Raw genomic sequence first — 25,343 nt, forward strand, 5'->3', positions numbered from 1 at the left:
TTGGTTGCCTATGTTGCTTGCATGGTCTTTGATTTGACCTCTTCTTTGAGAGTTTAGGAGGAGGAATCTTGGCTTCATTTTTTGTTTGTTGCTCGACTCTGGCCTATGGCAGTGCTATGGCTCCATGTCTCTCCCTCTATGGGATTCATGTTGATAGATTAAGGCTTTTTGTGCTCTTTCTCTAATGAGTAGCAGTGCTCAAGGGCTAGTGGTTGTTGCTAAATCTTTTCTACTACCAAGACTCTTTTTGGTTCAGCATCCACTATTTTTCTTAAGCCCAACTGTATGCCTACTTCTATGATTTGTGAGGTGGAACAATATATTTCCACTATATTCGTGAAGGCTTTTCTAGAGCATTCTTTAGTTGTTCTCCTTGCTCTCTAGTACCCTAGTTTTATATCTGGTCCTTTTAATTCCAGTGATGGGAGTTTCCTGTTGTGGGCAACTAACTTTGATTGGTTCGTGGTCTTTAGCAATGAGGTTGTAAATAGAGATATTGTGGCAGGGGTTTTAGGTTGCTATGTTGATTTGTTGGATGCCTACCTGAGCCTCTTTGGGTGGTTGGATGGAAGTTGGTCCATGATTTCTCCTATGTATTGGATTACTCAATTGGTGGCATCTTTGGTGATGGATCATTTTTTCCTTTGTTTTAGCCTATTGTTGGGGCTTTGATCGCTCTCAATACTTTTCAACCTATCATTTCTGATGTGGAGAGATGTTATATGTTTGATGGTGGTTGTGGTGGTGTTGTGGTTTGGTTTCTTGGTGAGCTTCTCTTGTTGCAGGAGTTGACTTTGGTGGGGTGGTTGATTTTCTTTTGGTAGGGTACTTTGATATTCACCCCCCCTCCCACTCTTGTTTGGGTCAAGATTTCTTTGCCTTAAATCCCTCTGGGTTCACAGCTATCTCATTCTTAAAGGTGTTTTGTGGTGTTGGACAAAAGTTTTATGGTGTGGATTCCTGTGTTCAGGATCATTGGAGTATGGAGGTGTTGGTTTTCTTGGGTGCTTTGATGATCTTGACTCCCTCTTCCTCTCCTCTTTGTTCAGCGGTTTCTCAATTATGACTCTCTTCTCTAGATCTAGTTCCATTTTGGAGTGGCTTTGGGAAGTTTCCACCTCAAGGTTGATTGGTTTCTTGTCTGGTTGGTGGGTGGTAGTAGAGGGTGTTGACTTTCTTAAGAGAGGGCATTTTGATGATTTTGGCCTCTCTTCCACCTCACTTTTCCTCAAGGATCTTTTCACTCTTGTGCTAGTCTCTCTAGGTTTTGCTGACTGGAAGTTTCTTTTCTAGACGTTAGGGAGAGTGGTTGGCTATATGATCTTTGAGAGAGGGTTCTTTGATGTGTATATGGCTTTCAAGTCTTGCTACATGTGGTTGGTGCCTCCTAGACTTCAGTTTGTCATGTTGCCTTGTTGTTTGGAGAGTGGGGAAAAGTTTTGGTATGCTGGTTTGCCTGAGGAGGTTTGTTGTGACGATCTTTTTCATAGGGTCTTTGTTGAGTTCATGGTTTTCCTTCTCATTCTCTTGCATTGGATGTTCCTTCTCTGATCTTGTAGTGTTGTTAGTGATGGCTCCCTCGATGTTGTGCTTGTAGAGTCTATCATATTGATTGGTTCTTTGTTGGCTTCTCTTTGTGCGAAGATGGCTTCATGTTGGTGGAAGTGTGGATCTTGGAAGCTGCAGATTTTCTTAAGATAGGGGTCTTTAATGATTTATGTCCTTTTGATCTTCTTCTTCTACCCTTGGTCCTCTTTCTGCTTTAGGGGTCTTTTCAGGGTGATCAAGCTTGTTACCTCTTGGAAGACTGTGGTTCTAACCATGGAGGTGGGTAAGTTTGGGGGTTCTGATTTTCTTAAGCTAGGTGACATTAATGATTTTAGAACTTCTCCTTTCCCCCTTGTTTCAAGGTCATTTCTCCTTGGGGGGTGAAGTTACTGCTTCTTGGTTTTCTACTAACTACTCATATTAAGGTGGGGCTATCTTTTGTTGAGGAGGAGATGGATGTTGGTGGAAATACCAATGGAAGCTTTTTGGAGGCTGAAAATCTGATTGTTAGCATCTATTTTCAGTTCTTAGTTCTCTTTGGATCTATTGAGGTGAGGCTATCTTTTGTTGAGGAGGAGATGGATGTCGGTGGCAATACCAATGGAAGCTTTTTGGAAGATGAAAATTTGATTGTTGTCATCTATTTTCAGCTTTTAGTTCCCTTTGGATCTCTTTTCAGATATTTGATGTAAGGCTTTGGCCTCTTGGGCAGTTGGTTCTTTGGTTGTTGTTTGTTTGTTGCTTTTGGGTTCCCTTTGGGCTGCTGGTACATTAATGCTTTCTGCTTTGTAGCACTTTGTCTTAGTGGGGTTCCAAATCCCCCTCAAAATCTCCTTGTATTGGGTTTTGGGGCCCCATCAAAACCTGTTTTTCATATTCAAAAGTATTCGTCCTGACTCCTAACTGATACTACCAAGTGTACAGATTTTTGTACCAACAACGTCCATACATTGGATATTTGAATTTTCACCAAAATGGTAAAAAGCACATGAGATTGTGGCCTTATAAGCTCAAAGTAGAAAAAGGAAAGAGGATAATACATAGATTATGTGTCTGCTGGATAGGACCAAATGCATGCAAAAAACTAAAATATAAATCTCAAGGGCACATCTTATTATTTCCTCCTTGTTTAGAGTAATTTTTCCCCAACTTTAATAGTACATGAGCAAACTTTCCCACAAAGCACTCTTGGAAGGTCACTTGAGGAGAATCACGTAGTTTGTGTTAGTATAAAACCCTTGTGACCAACTAAGCAATGTTTTGCTTCTTCTAATTAGTGCATTTCCAAACATTGAGGAAAGTATCAACAACCAATAGGTTGTTAATAATAGTAAGTGATTGCCTCAAGATGCATAATGGATGCCTCCTACCTTGAGTGAGATAGATCATACAATTTAAGTTGTCTCACATTCACAACATGATTGATGCTCTTAGAATACCTATCCAAGATCATTACGCCTGATTGCTTGAAAAATAGTGTAGGGTCCATATCGAATTGTGACATTTGTTATAAAACTAGTGCTTATCCATGTGAAGTTCAACATAATAATATTAGATGATCAATGACAATCACAACCCTTGAAATAGACTTGATTTTACAAGGCTTTGTCATGTGCCTAAACACAACAACTTGGTATATGAGCAATATTGTCCACAAATTCACTTTTTTAAAGTTGTAATACATTGTATATGTTGTTGGGACTTGCCCTTTAGTAGGATGCCTTGTATGAGAAGTTATTAGTAGGTTCATTGTATCCACTTAATGTATAATGCAGTGTCCTGTCAATAAAGTTACACATTTGTTATAAACAATCAAACTATTATACATATCTTTTTGTTTTTCACATCTATTAAAAAAACCTATTTTTTCTCGCCAAGGCCTTGCAATATGAATACAATACATTGCTTGGATGTGCAAGTCCACCCCCCCTCATTTTTTGTGTAGAGTTCCTTCTCTATTGTTTAATGTAACCCCATAAGGGCTTCAAAACCTGATTTCTTATCTAAAGAGAAGATGAAATTTGTTGTGATACACAAGCCATATTTTTTTGTTGGAGCATCATTGACACAAGAAAAATAACTCTAAAAAACAGATGATGTTTGAACAACATTACCAATCCTTATTAAAAAATTATTTAAAGAAATAGGAGTCATAGTTTTAGATTAAAGCAAGCAAATCAAAGAATAAATCCTAATCAGATTTCCCCAAAAATGTAACATGGATACATATTAGAATGTGAAGTTGATGGTTGTCATTGATGTCAACATTCTTAACCTTTGGTGTGTCTGTATCAATGTACCAACAACTTGGTGCTTATTTGGTGTATCAGTTGGTTGCATATTGAATGTCTTCTTTCACTGATTGCCTATGTATCGAGTGAAGTGTGTTCTCGTTGGCTAAGCATTAATTGTTTTACCCTTTCGTGCCTTGTCGATGGTTTTCATTGTTCTAGTGGATTGTGTTTTTGGGCCAATCCTTTGAGATGTGTGTGGCTCAATTTCAGTCCCAACAGTTGTTCCTAGCATGTTCAATCATAATCATTGGTACCAGAGATCATTGTGGTGTGTTGTTGTGCGCGAGGGTCATTGTATTGTTTGAGGAGGTGTGACCTATCTTAAATCTATTTTAGCCAATAGACTTGTGGCGTATATCCAATATATTTAGAAGATCATTTCAAGAGGGATGTATGTAAGTCCATGAATTAAAGTTTGTATGTTAAATTCATGCAATCTAGTTGCTTATATTTGAGTTATATGTGGTGGTAGTGTGAACTTACTTAGTTAGTTGATTCAAGGAGATGCAAGCAATTGTAGACTAGAATTACAAAGGCTCAACAACTTTATTCAGTGGTAGTTTATCTATCATGTACTGGCTATAAGCCTATTGGTAGTGAGCCTTATTCTAACGACAGTGAGCCCTATTGTATCTTTAGAGTGTGGCCAACAATAAAACCTACCGATAGAATCATATTGCAATGAGCATTTCAAGCAGCTAGCCTTGTACAAAATCACCTTAACTGGTGTTTTTCATTTCGTAAGAATTAGCTTTTCTATTTTTTTTCCAATTTGGTTTTGCCACCTAAATCTTGGTGTTGATTGTGTTGTTGTTTATGTGCTTTCATGTTTATCTTACATTGGTGATTGACAATACTATAATTGACAAATCTTTAAGTGGTGGTTGTTGATTTTTAAGTATTAACCGGGAGATCAAAGGTTTTTGTGTGTGGGAATAACTACTTCACCCCCCTTCCAATTATTCAGCATGTTTAACAATTGGTATCAAAGCTTGGTTCCTCGGTGTTGAGCTTGATAGTTTGAGGCAGATCCAATGGTGCACAAATTGAATATCCCTATGTTTGATGGATCAAACTACAGTTCATGGAAAGATTAGATGAAAGGGACCTAGTATTGGTTGGCAGCATGTAGAATCTATGTATGTGTTCCCTCGGAATGGCTGACAAACCGCAAATGAAATCAAAGCATGTGAGGGGAATGAGAAGGAAAGGTATGCAATTACTAGTGCTTTATCTAGAACAAAACTTGCTAAAGTTATTTCTTTGAACACTTCTTATGAGGTTTGGGAAAACTTGAAAGCTTTAAGAAATATATAAAAGAAACATAAGGTGAAGCTTTCTAAGAAATTGACTGCAAAGAAACATTATGAAAAACTTAGAATGGAAGATGGTGAAGGTATCAAGAGTAATTTTCAAAGAGTTGAAAGCGTAGTGAATGAAATCAAGAAGCAAGGCAAAAACATAACTAATTAAGATTTTATGGAGAAGATCTTAATGACATAATCAGACAGTTACAGTGACAAATTTTTGGCTATTAATGAAGTTTATGATTCAAATAAGTTTACCAAGGAGCCAAAGTTTGGCACATTGATAGTGTTTAAGCTGAGAAGTTTTGGCAATGACAAGAGCAGATGTGAAATGGCTTTCAAAGCAACCAAAGTTGAAGAACCTAAAGGTGATGATGAAGAAGAGATGGAAGCTAACTTTGCGAGAAGATTGAAGAAAGGTACCAACAAGTATAAAGGTATATTACCTCTGAAATGTTTTACATGTGGTACACTTGATCATTTGGCTACTAGATATCTGGAGAGAGGTTCTAAATAGAAGTTTAAAAGATTCAATAAAAAGGCTTATATGTGAATGAAGATGCTAGTATTTCTAATGATGAGTCATAAGGTAAAAGATTGTTTGTTTTATGCTAAAGAAGATGAGGAAGAGGTCAAGAAATCTGAAACTCGTACATCTAACATTTGTGCTGAGATTGATGATATTAAAACTGCTTTATATGTTAGAGGAAAAAGAATGAATGATTGATTGATAGTGGTTTGTTCTCATCATATGACTAGAGATAACTGTAAATTTGTTTCACTGGATAAGTATGATGTGTTAAATTTTTGAGCCAGAATACAAGAATGCAATCAATAGAAACATCAATAACAAATACAAGACATGGGACACAAAAATCACACTAAGAAAACCCTCCTACTCGAGGAAAAAATGCAGCCAGACACAAAAGGACGATCCTTTATTGAAATGAATAAAAAGTTTCATAAACTTACTCTGAAAATGTATCTTTCATAAAGATTGTTAACTTAATAATCAAAAATAGAAGCCTTAAGCAGATCAAGCACAACCTACTTAGCATCCCATAATAGCAACAACACAATATGCATTTCACAGATTATAATATGCGTCTCCTCGATTATTGACCCAACCAATGTCAACAATAAGCAAAGATAATAATGTTTGTAGTAGACACTAAGATACAATAGACTAGTACCGAATACAGAGAGAAGACCCAATTATAGCTCTTGATTCATCACCACAATCAAATCCTTCACACTTGAATGATCATATATAAATATTTTTTTTATGCACAAACTTGACACCACCCAAAAGGATTAGTAACACTTGATAAACAAAGAGTCATTGCTGGTGGGATATTAAATACTCGACAATAGTTATAAGAAGTTGTTCCTTCTCAATAGTCCCGCATCCTCTGTCCTTTACTAACGCTCAAGCATATGGAACAATAAATATTGATAATAAAGGAACACAAACATATAGGTGAGAATGATCTCTAATGCAATTATACAAGACTAACATGATGGTGCTCCTCTTAGATTTGGTGATGACAAAGCAGCATCTATTGTTGGGAAAGGATCGATTACTTTTGATGGTAAGAATTACACGTACAATGTTTATTATGTGAAAGGTTTGTAGCATAATCTGTTGAGTGTTGGACAGATGTATGATAATGAATATGATGTTACTTTCAAGAATGAAGGTTGTGAAATCAGGAAGAGATCAAGAGTGTTAATTGTAATTGGCAAGAGAACCGGCAGAAATATGTATTAGTTGGAAGGAGCTATAGAAGTCTGATATCCTGAGTTGATGGCTGTTGGCTCAAGCATCGAAGAATGTGTCACATAAATTTTGATAATTTGGTAAGGATAAGTACGACTGTACCTGTTAGAGACTTACCAATGTTGAGCAAGTCAAACAATGTGATATGCAAAGGATGTCATGAAAGAAAGAAAAGAAGAGAAATATTCAAAGATAAAGATCACTCTTCTGGTGTACTCAAGATTGTGCACACCCATATTTGTGGTCCTACAAGAACAAGAGGTCTACTAGGTGAAAGGTACTTTTTGTTATTCATTGATGATCAATCTAAAATATGTATGGGTTATATTTCTCAGAGAAAAATCTAAAACATTTAAGAAAAGAGAAAATATATGAGTCTAGAGTTGAGAATAAATGAGCAAGGAAAATCAAATGTTTAAGATCTAACAGAGGTGGGAAGTTTACTTCTGATGAATTTGAAAGGTACTATGAGAAACATGGAATAAAGAGACAGATTTATGTAGCTAGAACCCCATAGCAAAATAGTGTTTTGTAAAGGATAAACAGAACAATTCAAGAGGCAGCAAGGTGTTGGAAATTTGTTCAGCACTCCCCTCGGGATTCATGACAAGGGCTTAACCACCTCCTGTGTACTATAATTTGAGTGGTTGTATCGAGCATTGATAGATCGATCTTTTGGTGCAATAGCAACCCCACTCTAACAAGTGGTATCAAAGCTTGGTCACAAGTTCAAATCCTCAGACCCTAGGGTAACGCTAAGAGGGAGATTGTTGAAAATTTGTTCAGCGCTCCCCTCAGGATTCGTGACAAAGGCTTAACCACCTCCTGTGTACTATAATTTGAGTGGTTGTATCGAGCATTGATAGATCAGTCTTTTGGTGCAACGGCAACCCCGCTCTAACACAAGGATGATGATCAAAGAAGAAAATCTACCAAAGGTTTATTGGAAGGAAGTGGTACACATTGTTGTGTACACTCTGCACAGAGTTTTGTACCAAAAAAGATACTATAAAATATCATGAGTTTAGCATGGAAGGCCACCTACTGTTAAATATTTTGAAATCTTTGGAAGTAAGAGTTATATTCATAGAGATGAAAACAATTTGGGAAAGTTTGATAGCAATTTTGATGAAGGGATGTCTCTGGGATACTCTACCAAAAGCAAAGCGTATCAATGTTTCAATAAAAGAATAAATAAAGTTGTGGGAAGTGTAAATGTGAGAGTTGACAAAAATTTTCAGAAGAAACCAGAGAAGATTGTTGATTATGAGTTTGATACTAAGGAGAAGAAAGAAAATGACAAGGACAAAGAAGTAAAACTGAGATCAACACCTTCTCTTGGTAAAACTCCAAAGGTATGTTCAAAGATATCATTTTGAAAAGAAAATTATTAGGGATAAGAACAAAGGTGTTGTTATCAAAAGCAAGGCATGAAAGAGCAAGCTTTATATTGTATAAAAAAATAGAATTTTAAGATAAAATTTTAATAATTATTATCAATATAATGCCAGTACTGGGGTACTTTGGGATGCCAGGATGTCGGGACAAGTTTTCAAGATAGGGGGACAGTGGAACTCATTTTCAAGATGGCGAGGGAACAATCAAGGGGTGGGGAGGGGGGATGTCGGCAAGGGTAGGACAAGGTAGGGAGGGGTGTTGTATAGTATACATATAGAACTTTAAATGCTAGTTATGAAGTGATGTTTCAGTGTAACATACCAAATTAAAATAATTGAACATAGCAAAATTGTAACACAAACTAAAACCATTGTACATTCAACATAGCAACATATTACATACCCAATTGTAACATTTAAAAACCAAAATTCAAATAGATATTCAAGTACCCATCCCAACAACAACATGGTTGTGAATGGAGGTAGGGGGTACTTGGGTAGTCAAGCACCCAGTGCAAGGACATCTCTAGAATAGGTACTTCGAGGTTTGGGAGGGGGGTGTGAGTCTCTATGTTTCACTGATTATTAGTTAATACGATATTATTGAATAAATAATTATATGGAAGTCATATATTAAAATTAATATTAAAAATGATAATTTTAAAATATTATTATTATAATATATAATAACATATATGATCTATTATCAATAAATAAGATTTAAAATAATAAAATTACATTGGATGAATAAATTAATTAAATTAAATACAGGAGAGAATTATAGAAAGTATGTTACCTTTTAAATAGGATTTAATAATAATTGATAATAAACATAAAATAAATAAGTGAATAAATAATATAAGTTAACTAAATCTACTGAAAAGTCAAGAGATATGTAATAAAGAGATGTGACTCCTCCAAATTAAGATATAAAAGGTCTTTCTTCATTTTAAATTTAGGATTAATGGAAGAGGAAAGGAATGGAAAGAAAATAGGAGATTTTTTTCAAAAGGTTGCGATGATGAAAAGATGCGACTCTTCAAAAAGGTTGTAATTATGAGTGGTTGTGACTTTTCGAAAAGGGGTTAATTATGAAATGTTGTGACTTTTAGAAAGGATTGAAATTATGTTGTGACTTTTGAAAGGATTTTTATTATGAAATTTTGTGACTCTTTGAAAAGGACATAAATGACAAATAAAACCAGGTACGAAAATATATGAAATCACAAGGACCAATCAAGAAAATATCGATGAGATTAAGCATAATACATTGCGTGACCGAACCACATGTGTTGAGCAAGGAAAAGGAGAAGAAGGTATGATGTGATTTATTTATTTATATTAACTCTTTCATGAATTATATTTATAGATAATTTATACATATAAATATGTTTATATGTATATCTAAAAGTGGATTTATAAATAATAAACATGATTTAATAGTTATGATTAATGGTTTAAAATCAAGAGAGTCCCTTTTGAGGGAAGAGGGTGATCTTAATATGGTATCACCTCCTTAATGTCGATATGTGAGGCTAGTCTCCATCTGATCGACATGAGTAAGGATGATATAATCTTTATGGCCAAGATATTCCATTGATGTCAACATATGCATATGTGATAAGGGCCTTGAATATAGGTTATCTCTTCCAATAAGGACCTTAGAGCGAGCACTCCAAAGAAGACGAAGAAGTAACCAAGGCTGGTACTAAAATTCAATACCTAGACCTGGAGATCCTCAAGAGGGTTAGTAATCCCGATTTGGAGACGTCTTTAAGGTTGGGGTTAGGTTATTATTGTTTAAATTCTGACATTTATTTTGTAGGTATTACTTGTCCCAAGCTAACCATAATAGCAAGGACATTATAGAAGTTAAACATAAATATGTGACAAAAGCTTGTAATGATAAGAGTTGGGTCAAGGCAATTGAAGAAGAGCTAAATCAAATTAAGAAGAATTGGACATGGGAGCTTGTTCCAAGACCAGCAGGAAAGAATGTGATTGGAACTAAATGGATTTTCAAAAACAAGTAGGATGGTAATGATAAAGTTGTGAGAAACAAGGTTAGACTTAGCTACAAAGGTGACTCTCAGATTGAAGGAGATGACTTTAAAGAGACATGCACCCATTTCTCGGATGAAGGCCATTAAAATGCTCTTGAAATTTGCAGCTTACAGGAAATTCAAGATGTATCAGATTGATGCCATGACAATCAACATTACTGCATGGTAAACTAAATGAAGAAGTCTTCATTGAGCAACCAAAAGTTTTTAGGTCAAAGGCAAATCCATATGCAGTTTGCAAGTTGAAGAAGGCCCTTTATGGACTAAAACAGGCACCTAGAGCTTGGAATAGCAAGTTGGATAAATATTTAGTCAATCAAGGATTTCAAAAAGGTTGGGCAAACAACAATTTGTACTTCAAAGTAGATAAAGATAGAATTCTGATTATTGTAGTTTATGTCGATAATATTATCTTTGGTGGCAAAGATGATCAATGCAAGAAGTTTTTTGAGGATATACAGAAGGATTTGAGTTGTCTATGATCAGTGAAATGAATTTCTTCCTTGGATTGCAAGTGAGCCAAAATAGAAAAGGTATTTTTATCTCTCAATCCAAGTATGTCAAGGAATTCTTGAATAAATTTAGCTTAGAAAACTCAAAGCCAGTTTGTAGTCCTGTTGTTACTAGCTACAAGTTAAATAAGGATGATGACTCATTTGAAGAAGATGTGAGTAAGTATAGATCGATGATTGGAGGTTTGTTGTATCTGGTTATTTCTAGACCAAGTACCATGCGTGCAATATGTTTGACACCCAAATTTCAAAAAGGGACTAAAAGAATCTCATTTGATAGCGGTGAAGAGGAACTTTAGGTGCTTGAAAGGGGACTAAAGATTATAGTTTGTGGCATCCAAAAGGATCAGATTTCAGTTTGACAGCATACACAGATGTTGATTGGCAGGATCTCGGGATGACCAGAAGAGTACTAGCGGGGGAGCCTTCTTTCTTGGCTCTCCATTAGTTGCCTGATCGAGCAAGAAGAAAGATTCTATAACACTTTCAATTGCTGAATCATAATATTTGCAACATCATCATGTTGTACTTAGGTATTGTGGATAAAGGAGTCTTTAAAGAATATACGAATCATTTTTTTGTCAGTTCCTCTACTATGTGATAGTACTGGTGCTATATGTATGTCAAAGAATCTAGTACTGCATTGCAGAACAAAACACATTGCTATCAAATATTACTTTATCAGAGAGAGGACGAGGCTAGAGAAATTAAGTTGGAGTATGTACCGACAAACGAGAAAATCGCAAACATATTCACAAAATCTTTGTCTAAGGATACTTTCAAGTATCTTGAGTGAAGTTGGGCATTCTGCCCCTTCCTAGTGCTTATTAGTTTGTATCGTGTGCATTGGTTCATTATTTTTACACATGCTTATCTTTCTAGATCAGTGTTCATGTGCTTCCTCTCAGGGGGGTAAAGTTTGTTCGACAGGGGGGGTAGTTATTTTCTTCTTTGTCATTGTTGCCAAAGGCAGAGAATTTTTGGAGAGTTTTAGAGAGTTCTTTTTATCTTCTTTCTAGCCCTTTGTCATTGTTCTCAAAGGAATAGAATTTTTGGAGAGTTCTTGTGATTTTTCTATGCTTTGTTATTGATAATTGTTGTGATCCATGAAAAAGGAGGAGATTGTTAGAATGTGAGGTTGATGGTTGTCATTGATGTCAACATTCTTCTCTCAACCTTTGATGACTTGATAGCACTATACCAACAACTTGATGCTTGTTTAGTATATCGATAACTTGCATATCGAACATATTTCACGAAAAACCTATTTATCGAGTGATGTGTGTTCTCCCATTAGCTGAGTGTTAATTGTTTTATCATTTCGTGCCTCGGTGATGGTTTGCATTGTTATGATGGATTGTGTATTTGGGTCGATCTTTTAAAATGTGTGTAGCTTGATTTCGGTCCCAGCGGTTGTTCCTAGTGTGTTTAATCGTTACCATTGGTGCTAGTGATCTTTGTGGCATGTTGTTCTGCTCGAGGATGGTTGCATTATTCAAGGTGGTGTGACCTATGTCAAACCTACTTTAGCTAGCACATTTGTGGTGTGTATATATATTAGATCATTTCAAGAGGAATGTATGCCATTTCATAAATTAAAGGTTGTATATTTGATTCATGTGATCTTATTGCTTACGTGTGAACTATATGTGGTGATATCAAGTAGTTGATTCGAGGTGAAGACAATTGTAGACTCGAATGGCAAAGGCTCGACAACTTTATTTTGTGGTATAAGCTTGTTAACAGTGAACCTTATTGTATTTCAAGGGCATGGCCATCTTGACAATAAAGCCTACCTATAGATCCCTTTCATATTGCATCGACCATTTCAGGCAATTAGCCTTGTACAAAATCACCTTAACCAATGTTTTTCATATCATGATAATTAGCTTATTCTGTGGTTTCTCCCAGTTGGGGTTTTCCACTTAAATCGTGGTATTGATTGTGTTTGTGTTTTTGTGCTTTCATGCTTATCTTTATATTGATGATTGATTCTACTATAACAAACAATTATTAAGTGGTGGTGGTTTATTGTTAATAGTAAATCGACAGATCAAAAGTTCTTATATGTGTGGGGGAATTCCCAATTCTCCCCCCTTTCAATTATTTGGCCTTTCAACGCATATAAGATATATAGATTTATTCAATCACCAATCCCTAGCTTTGGAAAATGTTGAAAAGTATTGAAAGCAACATTGAATGTATGTATGGTAAAGAAATAGATGCATGGCATATCTGTCAGTAGGGTACTGAGCTATGAAAATACCCTCACAAACCTTCTGTAATAATTGCACAATTCAAAAAATCCATGCAACTCTGAGAGTCTTAGGAGGCAACTAGTCCAAAATGGCTTGAAATTTCTCTTAATGTACTTGAACCCCACAGGCACTAATAATGTGTCCCAAATACAATATTTCTATCATTCCAAACTCACATTTGGGCCCCTTGGCAAATAATTATTATGATTTCATGATTCCCAAAACTTCATCCAAGTGCCTCAGATGTTCCTCTCACGTCTTGTTGTAGATGAGTATGTCATCAAAGGATACCAACAAGAACTTGCGTAGATGCTTGTTGAAAATGTGATTCATGCAAGATTGGAAGATGGTAGCTCATTGGTCAACCCAAATGACATATGGCCAAGAACTTATGGTGTCCATAATGGACACAGAAGGTTGTCTTCACATCTTGCTCCCTCATACATATATGATGGAAGCCGAAGCAGAGATCTATTTTGGAAAAATAGACATGTACTTCATCCAACTCCTTCCCGATCCTGAGGATGGGGTACCTATTTTTTATAGTCTTTTTGCTCAATGCACGATAGTCCATGCGCATCCAGAGGGATCCATCCTTCTTTACTAGCACTACTGACAACATGAAGGGACAAGAGATGGGTTCGATCCATCCTTTGTCCAGGAGTACCTAGATTGTCTTCTTTATCTCATTCTTAAACTTCTTAGGATGGCAATAGGGTATGGTAATTTGATGAGCTTGGCTCCTTCCTCCAACTTAATGGTGTACTCAAAGCCACAATGTAGAGGTATGCCAAGTGGGATGTCAGCAAAGACCATGCTATGCTTATCCAACACCGCCTAAAGCTCTGCATCCTGGCAACAAGCCCTTGTATAGGTTTTGTTGAGACCAAGCAGAGCGTCACCTAGACAACATCATCATGTTTGAAGATTGCCTCCATCTGTCGTGTTGAGATTTCCTTCGGCCCACTATTTGACATCCATGTCAGCAACCTTTATGGTGTCCACTTCAAAGGAGAACTTCATCCTTTTGAAACTTTGTATGTACTTGTCAAGAGTCTCCATCTACCAGATGCCAAATATGACTTTTATGTTATCTATATCTACTACAAAGAAGTCATCTATCATTGTCTGGTCAGATGGGTAGATGACTAGAGGTTTCCTCCCACCTTGACTTAGAACCCTTCGTGTGCCTCTGTATGCAAACCCCTTCGGGTTACGAGTGATGAGTTGATGAAGTTGAGTGTGGCCCTACTATATAGCATGATCACAACCTACTACCCTTGAATGTACCTTGAACCTGAAATAACGTGCACCTCAGCGTATACGCGAAATATAGTGCACCTCAAAGTATCAGCAAGTGTTACAATGGTGCCTCCTCACCGCACAGTGTGGCGATCCTCTCTGTACGGTTTATGTTAGCCTCCTTGGAAGCTTCTTGACTATCTCCTTTAGGCTCAATTTCCTCATGCTTCTCGTCATTGGACATCACCTAAATGTAATGGATTTTTCATTTCCCTAAATATCAGCACCTTGGTACCTATAGCTCCCTATAGTTAAAACAGATTTTCCTCCTCCAATGATGGTTTCTTTGGATGGGGTTTGTTGTCATTCTCCTTCAGAGTGAGGGTGGCTTGGGGTGTAAATAACTCCTGGAGGAAGAAGAGGATGCCTCCATGTCATGTGCCTCCTTAATTGCTTAGGTGAGTGTAATGGGATAGAATCCCTTCACCCAATCTTTCAGAGGTTCCATCAACCTGTCCATAAACAACACAATCAATCGCCTCTCTGAGAGTTTCCATCAACCTGTCCATAAGAAACACAATCAATCGCCCCTCTAAGATATTTGTTACCAGCATGAGTAGTCTCTAGAATTCTATAAAATAATTGTCAATTTATCTAGATAGCTTTAGTTGTGCTAACTCCTTAAATTATGTAATACATCTTATCTATCAAAGTGGTTTATCAACCTCTTTGCAAATTCAACATAGGAGCTTATTTGATGTTGGCCAAGGGTAACAATGTCATGATGTCACCATTCATGAGTGATCCCTTCCAAGTGAAGCATTGCAAATTTGATTTCCTCATCCTTTGGCATCAAGTAAGGCTAGAAATATATGTCTGCCTTTTGTAGCCATGCTCATGCGAAGACTGATCCAGATACATCAAAGGATGACAATTTTACCTTGCCTATCTTCCATTTGAGGTCATCATTGTGCTGGTCACAATTACTGTCACCCGAATATCTCATTCATAGATCAACATAATCCATGTAGGATATGTCTCCTTCAAGATTTGCATTCTTCCAATCTTCCCTAAGTTGCTCTTGCATTTCCTAGAAAGTGGGATCTCACTTTCTATGAGGTGCTTAGGTCCTCGAGAAAAATGTTGACATCAATAGTCGAGAGCATGAATGAGGGTCTGCTCTCCTAGTAATAGAATTAATGTTGTGCCCATTTTGTTCTCCATTCATCTTCTCTTTCACCAGCCTTTGCAATGTGTCCTCTGCGAATTGTTTTCATTCTTCCCCTTTTACCATGGTGTTGTTTGGCCTTTGGTTAGCTCCCTTAACAATGCCACGATTTCTGTTGCAACAGCCTAATACTCCTTTATTTTGTCAACAAAATGGTACCTCCTCCTAGGTATACTTGCATCCACTACCCAACAAGTTGGTAGAATCACCAGCTTTGATACCACTGTAATATGCCCACGCTACCCGAACTGCACAAAACTACCTTATACACAATCCTTCAAATATGCAGTTCCTACATCCTAACTTTGGTCATTAGGTATGAACCTTCTATGGCAAACTAGACACCCGTACGGATGATTGGACCCACGATATGGTACTAGCAGATGGCCTACAAAGACGACCTCTCTACTTACCACCATACAATGGTCTTTAACAAATTTTGTATGGTACCTCAGTTTTCAATTTTGTACAATAACTTAGGCTACACCACTGTAATATGCCATGCTACCCTAACCACACAAAACTATCTTATACATGATCCTTCAAATATGCAGTTCCTACGTCCTAACCTTGGACATTAGGTATGAACCTTCCTATGGCAAACTAGACACCCATATGGATGATTGGACCCACGATATGGTACTAGCGGATGGCCTACGAAGACAACCTGTCTACTTACCATCATACAATAGTCTTTAACAAATTTTGTATGGTACCTCAATTTTCAATTTTGTACAATGGCTTAGGCTACCAAACTGTATAGCATTAGTATCCACCATACGACATCAAATTGCTCATTTTGAACAATATAGCTAGCTAGGTAACCCTTACAATCTGTTATCACCATCATAAACTCCTTAAAGTCATTGTACAGACTAGAATGTGACTGCACAATTACTTCCTCAAGTCTTGTGTAGGCTTCAAACGTCAAACGACCTTACTTGCCCTCCCTTTGTGTGGTCATTTCAATCTCTATTTTATGCAAGTACCCAAAAGAATAATTTGAAGCAACTAAGTCAAGTCTAGAACTCACACATGCAAGAGGAGATTATATTAATAATGCTAGTACTTGAGATTACAATAATCTTGAGCTGAGAGTAGAGTTGAGGAGTTACTCCCACGAAAACTGTGGACACTAAGTAGAGAGGATCTTTCACCTCCAAAATGGCAAACAACTAAACTCCAACTAGAATTTGCACATATAAAGAAAATATCAAATTCGAATACCTACAACAACAACGAACTCAACCTTATAAATAGCTTTGGGGAAACACAGCCAAATGTTACCGACAATAAAATAAAAAAGGGCCCAAGATATAATGAATTTAATTTCAAGGTCATCACACAAATTATTAAATTAAATTATTTAATAATATTGGGGACATTACAAATACAGTGCAAGCCATCATTGATGTTCAAGATATTGTATTTTTTATTGAGAAACATTAAAGTCGTAAGCATCATCTACCTTTATTTTCAAGTTTTTCCCAGTTCTCACCTAATAGGAATTCCCTTTGAACGAGGAGCATGAAAGGTCTAGGACTAATTTTTTTAGTACAATTAAATACTTGCATTGGATGTCTCGTGTTAGTACAAATAAGCATGCTCACTTCTTACAGATGAAATCTCTAGAGGTACAAGCATGTAGGGTTTGTACTTTCTTGTCTGCGATATTTGACCACTAGAATCAGACTACTCTATTATTGTGAATAGTGAGCCTTACTTGGATTTATATTCCAAGATATCTAGGTTCTCGCTTTGGTGAGGCTGTTATGATTAAAGACCTCAAGAGTCAATGCACATGTAGGCACAGAACAAAAGAGGGGAGATCTTATGATGTTAAAATTCAGCCCATTTTCGATAAGCATAGCAAGGTATTCAAAGACATTCCTCCTAGACTTCCACCTAATACGGATTTTCAGCATATAATTGAGCTTCAAGAAGGAACCAAACCAATAATGATCACTCCATATCCTCACCTTGAGGTATATAAGGAAGAGATTGAAAAGGCAATCAAGTATCTATTGTTGTTGAAGTTTCATATCAGAAATGAAGATAAAAAACAGAAAAAATAAATGAACCAAAGACGCATAAAATTATCTTGGGAAAACCCTCCAACTTGAGAAAAACCCAGCCACAAATATATTACTTATGTATTAGTGAAAGAATAAAAGAATGCTTTATAATGCCCAAAACTAGGCCAGAACTGAAGCAATGATCATCACCCCTATCATTTGCAAATAATAAATGAAATACCCATTTGATATAATCACTCTGCAGTAAAGATCAAGTCAACAAATTGAATACTCCTGCATTATCATATAACAAAGAATATCAATCTATGTATATATATGAATTTCTCCTAGAAGAATATAAAAATTTGTCTTGACTCGTCATTGTCTTGTCGTTGCAAAGTGAAGATCCTTCATTTTCGTGACTCTTCAATGTCTTGTCCCTTCAAGGTGAGGACCCTCCGTTGACTTTAATAAATAATAGATTATTTATATATTTCAAATTTAGGAAAGAAAGATAGCTCCCAATGCTATGACATCAACATGGATATGAGGCATGTAATGCCTAGCTCTAGTACTTCTGCATCATCAATAGTGCTGATCCAGAAGAAGGATAGAACTATGAGGATGTGCATATTTTACAGAGCACTCACCAAAAGCACAATTATGAAACATCACCCCATACCAAGGATTGATGAATTGATCGATAAGCTTCATGGAGCCAACCATTTCTCCAAGATTTGCATTTAGGGCACAACCAAATCAAAGTAAGGGATGAAGATGTGCACAAAACAACATTTAGGTGTCATTATGGGTATCGTGACTTCTTGGTCATACCATTTGGCCTATCCAATGCACCAGCAACTTTTCAATATTGCATGAACCAAGTTTTCATCCTAAAACTACCAAAATTTGTTTTGGTTTTCTTTAACAACATTTTGATTTATAGTAAGACATGGGAGGATCTTTTGAAAGTTGAAACATTTAGATGAGGCACTGGGTATATATGAGCAACATTTATTTTATGCCAAAGTCTCCAAGTGTGAGCTTGGGTTGGCTGAAATTTTGTACTTGGGACTCAAAATTAGTACACAAGGTATTAGTGCGGATGAGGAGAAGATCAAAGCAATCCAAGATTATCCTAGGTTAAGGAATTTGACATGGCTAAGAGAATTTGTAGGTCTATGCAGCTACTACAGAAGGTTGTGAAGGGATTCTCACAACTTGCAACCTCATTAATAAATTTAACGAAAAGGCAGCTTTCTCATTGAGGCAAATAGAACCCTTGCCTATAGGTCTCATCTGATGTTGAAGGTAAATTGCATAAGCACCTGCAAATAACATCCTTAAATCTGCTACATGCAACATTAATGTTAGGACCCTAAAAGATGAACGGAAACTTACCAGTACAAGGGATGCAGTAATTAAAGGCAGTCAGCATTCAACCCAAGTCTATTTCCATCACATGCAGCCAATCGAGTCTTCATGAAGCAAGGGATAGTTCATAGCGCTCTAAGCTTGTGCCTCTAAACACAGTTGTGGAATATCTTCATTAGTCTCAGACAAGGTAGAATACCAGCTCTATATTATAGTTTCAGGCTTTGTAAGCCTTATAATGGTTATTTATTTTTATGTTTATGGATTCATGTGATTATTTTTGCATCAATGTTTCAGATCATACTCTGTGATCCATCATCAGGATGTGAGAGAGAACATCAAGAGAATGATAAGTCACATAGTGTGATCCAAAACGTTGAAGCAAAAATAATCATACAATCAAATCCAGAAGTATAAAAATAGGAGTTTCATATGGATTGTAGAAATCTTCTTGTTCTCATTATAATGGTGTTCATATCCCTGAGTCACAATTCTGATCTGTGGAATTCCATTCCATTCATTTTGTATTATGGATGAAAATTTGAGTAAGACATCTGAAGCTTTATATGGAAGTTTGACCAGTAAATCAGAAGATATCATTGCATCAAATAAGCTGTTTAGAAGAATGTTCATGGTCTGTTGTATAAAGATTTGATTTGAGAAAATTTAAAGCAAAGTTAGCATTATCTATTTTGCATTAAATTGAGGAAACTATCATTTTACTTTTCTTGTTTCACAATTTGGTATATTTCAGATATCCCTAATTTTTGTCCTAATACAACACTTCCAACTTGAGATGAGAATCGTGGTAAATATAATTTTATCAAATTAAAGGCATTTTATTATGGCTAACAGCTTAAAATTCTAAGAATAATTTAGAAGATAGAACTTACCTTGATTTTCTGCAATAACTTTCCTTTGGACTGTCTTGTTGGAGATAAATAAATCATAGCATCATTAGCATTAAGATCAATACATCATAGCATATTCCTTATAGACAACCATATTAGGAATTTCAATTCATTGGAAATGCTTGCAAACTGAAATCTCACAAATGGCCATCCTTATATTGATGTCCCCTTCTTCACATTTTCCTCTCTGCTACAAACCATCAAAAAGGGTGCCTCTCCTTTGCTTCACCAAGGCCTGATAGTGACCCTGTATAAGCATGCTCTAGCCCTAGACCCATATGGAAACCCTTTGCATTTTGACTAGAAAAATCAACCCCCTTCACCTCCTCCCAGAATGCAGTGTATTGAGAGCACTCCTAGAAGGTTGAGAAGGTAGTTCTTCTAGTACAAAGGAGCCTAAAGCCAAAAATGTTTACCATAAGCCTAAAGCCAAGGATTTACCCTTGAGAAACACAAAGCCCCTATTGATTTACCCAAGTCTTCTAGAAAGAACACCCAGAGGGAATTCCATAAGAAGGTAACTATTACCATAATTAAAGATAATGAGGAAAAACAGCCTAAAAGAAAAAGGCCAAAAAAAAGAGTGTATCATCATAGTCGTGGGGGGGGAGATCTGCCAAACCAGCTAAGGCAGCCCCACTCCCACAAAATATAGGGAAAAAATTTGTTTTCGATAATGAAAATGACGCATCCCAAGAAAAAGATGACCTTGTGTCAAAATAGGGCACTAAAGAGGAGTGATAAAGGATACTACTCTCACTAAAACAAACACACACAACACAACAAATAAATAAATAGGAAATTGCAAAAACTGAACAATTGTAAGAATGGAAACACTTGTTTTATAAAATCTTCAATAAAATGACATTAGAATATTCAAAAAATAAAATGGTATAGCCCAATGGGCATTTTCATTACAATAATCTACAAGCCAGAACACACCATTTCCATCTTCTCTATATTGGGAAATTTGAACACCCAAGAAGGTTCTGGAAATTGTAACCCCACTTTTTGAGGCTGACAATCTTTACATTATTTTTCCCTACACTTGAAAATGCTTAGAAATGCCCCCAAATGAGTTTCGGCACTCATTGGAGTATTTGATGGAGTTTGATGGAGTATTTGATGGAGTTTTATTTTTCCTCTTCAAAACCAGACTTGATCTTGTCATGAAACTTTACTGGCATGCTTATATATCCAAAATGAACCTCCAAGGAAGTAATTGGAACTCTCTTTGTTCAAATGAAAACTTGCTAAGAATAGTATAACTTACCAAAAATAGTAACCTCTGCCCAAATAGCCCTTATGGAAAAACTAGACAATACTTTTTTGGGGTGATGCAAGATTGCTATTACACCCTGAATGCTCTTGCATCAGGGAGGTATATGAAGAAGAAGAGCAAGAGGACGAATATGTGGAATTCCAAAAAGAAAACATAGAGTCAGAGACTAAAGGAGCTCTAAAAATGAGGATCATAAATGAAGATATAGGGATTTCATAGGAAGAAGGAGATGCACTATAAAGCAATCAGGAAAGTGAAGGCGAGGAAGGGATCAGCAAGGCAGCAACAACTGAGCTACGGGAAAAAAGAGTCTGCTGGAAAACAAGGTTGATGTTTTATCAAAAGACCAAAACAATGAGGAAATGGAGGAAGCAATATTGTCTCTAATAAGGATTACTCACAGGATAATGAATAGTGCTGTTATGGGGGTTTCCACTGGCAGTTCAAAGATGAAAAAGCAACTCAGCAAGAGGGGCAGCAGCATAGGAACCAGAGGACCAGGACAACGAAGCTCGCTGATGTGAAGAAAATGTTTGAGGTTATTCAAAAGAATTGGGACTTAATAGATGTCCCAAAGAATTCTACTTTATTTTAACCTCTCTGTTTTCTGTTTTTTGATGATGGGCCCACATGGCCACATGCCCTGACTATTTATCATATTATGGACTCTTTTAGTATAGTTATGATAAATTTATCATATTAAAGACTTATCAAATAATGTTATGGTTATGTTTAGCTTTAGGATGTTACGGTTTAGGTTTTTGATGACTGCAAGTAGGTTGGCATAGTTTTATTTGGAAAAGGGTGCAGATTTAGTAGTGTTGTGACTGTATTGTTCAGCATTAGGGGTTTCAGTGCTGTTCAATGCTTGTTGTTCCTATGATGGTTGTTTCTTAGTTTCTGTTGTTCTGTTATGTAAGGGATCAGGGCCCTTTCCCTGCTAATCTATCAAAAAGATAAAAATTTAATTATTAAATTACTTCTTAAGTCACTTAATGTCTCCCTTTTAAATGATTAAATAAAGTTGTCTCTTAATTTTATTTTTTTACAACAACTTTTTTATTATGGAATTACTGTTCGCACATCCAACCAAAGTTATGGAAAATAGTAAAACGGATAAATATGGATTCCAACCATGCCAACATACTCTCAAGCCCTCGGGATGTTGAACTTAAATCTTTGTTCCAAAATAGCAAACGTCTCCAAAAAGTCTGGAGGGTTCCCAAAATGCTGAACTATATCTGGAAAGTACCATTGGACAACCTAAACTCCTATAAACTCCCTGCCGGTGTCAAAATTCCTCAAATAAGTTGGTGTTCTCCAAGAATCCTGGAACTTTCTAAGAATGTTAGAATGGACCGAAAAAGGACATTTCACAAAAGTTTTAACAACTACATTCGAGGAGAAATTCTCAAGGCCTACATCAAACATTTTTGGGTTTCTCCACCTGGGTTATATTAGTCCAAAATTTAATCAGGATACATCTACATTTCTCCAAATATGTGATCGAGACATTATCCTTCACAAACCGAGCTTTCTTTTGATATCAGAATCTTAAGTGCTTGGCATTATTCATCAGAGAAGCTTGCATGTTTAGACATCATCACTTAAGGGAAACAAAAGCAGGTGTTTCTGCGAACATATAAACTATCACCTCTTCCCTCGATTCCAACCAGTCTCTTAGTGGCTTAGACTATGTTTTTTATAGGTTTTTACAGGATAGACCTGTCCAATTAGGAGGCTTGCAAACAGGGATGAGAAGAAGTATAAGATCTCAAAACCCTGGGAGATCTATATTTCCCAACTGATTGGGATTCTGAAATTGGCTTTAATTGGCTTTTGTACAGTACTTAGTTTATTTTGTTTTGTTTAGAGATATAAGAGGTGTTCTCTCTTGGCTTCTTGAACTCAAACTTATCTTCTGTTTCATCATCCTTTATAGTTATTTCTGGAAATTACTAATAATTACAATTTTCCGAGCAAAAGAATGTATGAAATTGTATTTTCAGTTTCACTATTGTCCAAAACTGTTGACTGTACTCCTAGCAAATCTAATACCTGCATTCAAAACTGATAGGAGAATGATATTAAAGTTGAAGATTTACTCCTGGAAGAGATAAAGAAAGGATAATAAGCACTTACCATTTCCTTGATATGTACTTGACAGGCCTGATTTGTACTTCGAATGAAAATAGCAAGCAAGCTGCACAATACAAGCAAGCAAAGAGATGGCTTCCATAAATTACTTGAACTGTCAAAATTCATTTACTCTTAGGCTTGCAGGAAAAGCAGCACACCAACCAAACCTTTAATAAGAAACCAAGAATCGTTTATTTATTTCTGAAATGAAGAAAATCCTTCTTAAACTACCTAAACAATCCCTACAACAACAAAAAAACAGGATTCCAGAAATGCAACCCAATGGCCACGAAATCCCTGGCCAAATATATAAAGGAAAGAGGAAACTAATCCTATTTCTAACCTAAGAAAATAATCATAAGCAACGGATGAACAGTTCATCTGCAACTTTGTCTAAGACCAGGTTATCCAAATGAGTACGTCCTCAGAAAATATACTATCTAGCAATGAACACCATGTAGTTATGCATATATTATTTTTTATTGTCAAGAAGTCATTTCTCTGCATAATGTTGAAGGCATGCAAACCAATTTTAAGAAACAGGTGAAAAATTATGTTTGACAAATGTTTAAAAAATTAAAATTAAAATTAAAAAGTAATATCTCTGAAAGATTATACAACCCTCGGATTTTTCAAAGCAAATGAAATATGGCATTTTCTAACGATTTGGCATGCTACTAAGATACAGGCTGTCGGTAGAAACAATTTAAATCTTCATAACAATCACATACATTTACAGCTATTCCACCAGTGTAAAAGCACTGAAGGTAATTTCCAATTTTTAATGTCGAAAACTTGTGTGATCGATAAGCCTTTCGTAGAGTTCTCAGCCAGCCCAGAAATTTAAAGCAATTAGAAATTGAAGAAACGGAAGAATAAAATCAAATTAGATACACATACCGAAAGGCGACACTTTGATGAAGGTACCCAAAGGTTGGAACTTCCAGTGTCAAAAATGACTGTGAAGTTCTGAGCAGGAGTACCAATTCCAATTTCTCCAAAATATTGGGCATCCAAGTAGTTCTTCAAAGGAACATATTCGCCACCATAAGATTGGCCCAACTCATGTTTTTGCTTAATTGCATTACAATGGCTCCTTTGCCTTGCAGCTTGTACTGTTTTCAGATCCACCGGCTTCTTCGTCAATCCAACCCTCAACAAATCCCCGTTACCCGGGCTAATTGAGAAGATAATCAGCAGAACAAATATGATAGGAGTAAGACGACCCATAACTTTAAAGTTCCCTGTAGACAATTTAGTGATCAAAACGCTTCAATTCAAACTCATTTCACAAATTTCCAACAAAGACAGTAAACACCAAAATCTAGAAACTAGTAACCAGGCTCATAATTGTTCTGAGACAACACCTATGCAGCTCTGTGTATGTGTTTATAATTTGCAGGAAAGCGGTTCTTTTTGTTTTTCTCTGAGGATGACACGATTAGACCATCTTTACAAAAGCTTATTCCTTCGTTGGGAAACACGTCAATATCTTCCCCGAATTCGCGAAATATTCAAAATTGAGAAAACGTTTAAAAAGATTTAAGACTTCCTTAAAAATATATGTCCACATCAAAATGGTTGTTTGGAATGGCAGCTCGTCGTGCTCAACATCTTGGAATGTTAGTTGAGTTATTATATACCAGGGCAGCAGACACAATACCAGAGAGGGTTCAGATCCTAGGTAGGCCCGTTTCCAAGGGTAAAACGAAGACTGGGGCCCAGCCCACAGCAAGATAGTGGCAGGCCTTAAGCCAGGGGTTTCAAGGTGCACTTTTTGGTTTTGTTTTATATATTTGCTCTTGTTAGCTTTTGTTTCGCCCTTCTTTCTTTTGATCAATGGAAAAACAAATTGAGGATACACAAATGAGAAAACATACGGTGGATATGCAAACCATGGAAAAACAAACCATCTCATTGGTAAAAAACGGTCAAGAAATTATGGTACACTTTGAAACTAACCATTTAGGGCAAGTCAAAATGGCATCACTTG

The 25,343-nt window shown here is 36.3% G+C and overlaps 1 protein-coding gene across 1 annotated transcript in view; it reads right to left on the reverse strand.

Annotated features, from left to right (window-relative positions):
* The window catches only part of LOC149566613 (aspartic proteinase A1-like), a 33,806-nt gene extending 8,973 nt beyond the window's left edge, over positions 1-24,833 (reverse strand). Inside the window, exons 1-3 of the mRNA XM_089819910.1 lie at positions 24,718-24,833; positions 24,251-24,594; positions 23,354-23,414 (exon numbers count right to left, since the gene is read on the reverse strand). Coding sequence (XP_089676036.1) covers positions 23,354-23,414; positions 24,251-24,580 — 391 coding nt within the window. The 5' untranslated portion in view covers positions 24,581-24,594; positions 24,718-24,833. The remainder of the gene's footprint in view (positions 1-23,353; positions 23,415-24,250; positions 24,595-24,717) is intronic.
* Positions 24,834-25,343: the final 510 nt, after the last annotated feature.

The sequence above is a fragment of the Cupressus sempervirens genome, chromosome 3, assembly GCF_028749045.1.
Source record: "Cupressus sempervirens isolate cs-2001-9-10 chromosome 3, ASM2874904v1, whole genome shotgun sequence".
Classification (NCBI taxonomy): Eukaryota; Viridiplantae; Streptophyta; class Pinopsida; order Cupressales; family Cupressaceae; genus Cupressus; species Cupressus sempervirens.